Source organism: Pyrus communis, chromosome 4, assembly GCF_963583255.1.
Source record: "Pyrus communis chromosome 4, drPyrComm1.1, whole genome shotgun sequence".
Taxonomy (NCBI): domain Eukaryota; kingdom Viridiplantae; phylum Streptophyta; class Magnoliopsida; order Rosales; family Rosaceae; genus Pyrus; species Pyrus communis.
In genome coordinates, this window is record NC_084806.1 from 2,024,401 (window position 1) to 2,026,581 (window position 2,181).

General features: G+C 45.1%; 1 protein-coding gene across 1 annotated transcript; it reads right to left on the reverse strand.

The window, feature by feature from the left end:
* Nucleotides 1–713: 713 nt before the first annotated feature.
* Nucleotides 714–2,181, reverse strand: LOC137730666 (zinc finger CCCH domain-containing protein 15-like). The gene is made up of 2 exons (XM_068469636.1): nucleotides 1,516–2,181; nucleotides 714–1,179 (listed from the first exon to the last, which is right to left on the reverse strand). The coding sequence occupies exons 1-2, from the start codon at nucleotides 2,176–2,178 to the stop codon at nucleotides 844–846; spliced, it is 999 nt and encodes a 332-aa protein (XP_068325737.1). The 5' UTR covers nucleotides 2,179–2,181; the 3' UTR covers nucleotides 714–843.

The following is a 2,181-nucleotide window of genomic DNA, read 5'->3' on the forward strand; positions in this document are numbered from 1 at the left end:
CAATAAAACACATCAACTTTCTTGAATCCAACATATTATAAACAATTAACAGAAAATTAAGGAAAAGCAAAGGAAATTGAAAACGAGAGGATAAGAGATCTGACGACTTTACCCGCATCTGAAAACGCATAAAATAATGATAAATAATAATTTAGTTAGAAAAAAGGTGGGAAAAGGAGGAGGCAGAGGAAATCATGGGACTTAGTGGCATCGGTAGGAGAAGAAGAACTCCAGATCCTCAGGTTTTCTCACCGAGCAACTAAGTCCAATAACTTCCTCAAACTCTTTCTCCCTTTCCCCCTTCTCTCACGTCATATTTCTTCCTTCAGCAGACGACGGATGCAACGCTTGCCTACTCCCCTTTATAGACACGACACAGAGCGTCACGAAGCCCTAATCAACCAAACACTATTCGGGCCCAGGACAATATTGGATCCACTGAGCCGGCCCAACACAACCCACAAACTTTCTTCTTCTTTTTTTCTTCATATTTTTGTTTTAAGTAGATGTATATAAAATTGAAGTATATATGATGATGCTTCCACATGTTCAATTTAGTTAGAACCCAAATCAACATATACAAAAATGAAATAGGAGCTCATATTTTGTCCACCTTCCGGGCCATGAAGTCTTTCCACATTTTACCTCAACAAATTTACCGTAGCATAGGACACTAATTATTTTTTATTTTATGTATTTATGTCCGTATTTATACTTACTTCATACCTAGTATATACCATTTATATACGATATCTTCCGATAGGAGGCATATGTAACATAAACATTTGGCTCTCCTTTCTCATCTTATTACTGTTGTCTCCATCATCATAATACCCCTTTATTTTACCTGTCCAGATTGAACTGCCTTTGCCTGGGCTTGTTTGGAACCATCAGCTTCTCATTCTCGGTGAGGGCGTGGCGGAAATGGCAGCGGTGACCGTATGGGCAGACAACACCGGAAAGCACCATCCTACAGACCTCGGTCTTGTAGCGTGGGTGGCGGATCACAGGGCGGAGTTCCTCAATCCCATGTGCAAACTGGCAGTGATCGCCGTAAGGACACTCTCCAACCTCCTGCCACTTGTTGCACAGCTCTGTCTTGAACATGCCTTGGTTGTACACCTCCAATTCCAGCGGTGGCTCCTCCTCTTTCACCCCTCTCGGAACGAACACCTTTTGCTGCATCATCCATCGTCATCATCAGTTCCCACCACCATCATTACACAAAATCAAACCGAAAATTAGTACACTGTTTATTCAAAAACTGTAAAAGCAACCAACTAGTCACTTTTTCTGTTGGAAAATTTCACAAACACCTTGCATGTCATCCGCCATTGGTGAACTTCCGAAATAAACAAGTGGCAAATTAAAAGCCGCATCGAAATTAGATTAAGAATTAAGCAAATCAAACAAACTAAGTAAAATCAAAACGGCATTAAAATTAGACTGAAAATTATTATTTTGTGAATTAAATTAAAGAAAAATCAATAGTGGAGGATGTAGGAAATGGCTTACCGAAGCATTGAATGTAGTGGCGGCGCGAGGTCGAGAGGCGGTCCGAGTCCGAGCGGCAGTGCTAGCACCGGCTTGAGGAGCAGCCTTCACGTATCCATCAGACCTCACAGATATGCTCTTAGGCAGCGAAAACCTCTCCACATCAATATTCTCGGCATCGCCGCCTTCGCTCTCAATCACACTCATAGGGCTCTCGTCGGACATGTCCTGCTCTGCTCGCTTGTCATCAATTGTCATGTCGCGAAGTCCGTTAACGATCCCAAACGGCGCGGTCGTCTGAACAGAGGAGGGGGAACCGAATTGTTTCTGCACGGAGGCATGGATGAGCAGACTGAGGTGCTTGTTGAGCTCGAGATTGAGAGAGCGGAGATGAACGTTCTCGCGGCGGAGAGCATCGGCTTCCTCGGAGGTTTCTTGGAGGCGCTTGAGGCAACGGCTGTGGCGGTTCACCATCTCCTGATGATCTTGAACGAGGAGCGAATTGTAGAGTTGGCGGTGGCGGTGGGCTGAAGACGAGCTGTGGTCCGATTCGACGTCGTATTGACTGGTCGAAGCCTTGCGATCGAAAATGGCGGAGTAGAGTGAAGCGAAGACGGCGTCGTCTGTGTGGGATTGCGGCATTGCAGATGTGGCGTGGCCGCCATACGCGGTGTCGTTTTGCATCTG

Coding starts and splice junctions, on each gene's coding strand:
- LOC137730666 (XM_068469636.1), bottom strand. CDS start 2,178: ATGCAAAACGACACCGCGTATGGCGGCCACGCCACATCTGCAATGCCG. Junction 1,180..1,515: donor CCACTACATTCAATGCTTCG/GTAAGCCATTTC, acceptor TGGATGATGCAG/CAAAAGGTGTTCGTTCCGAG.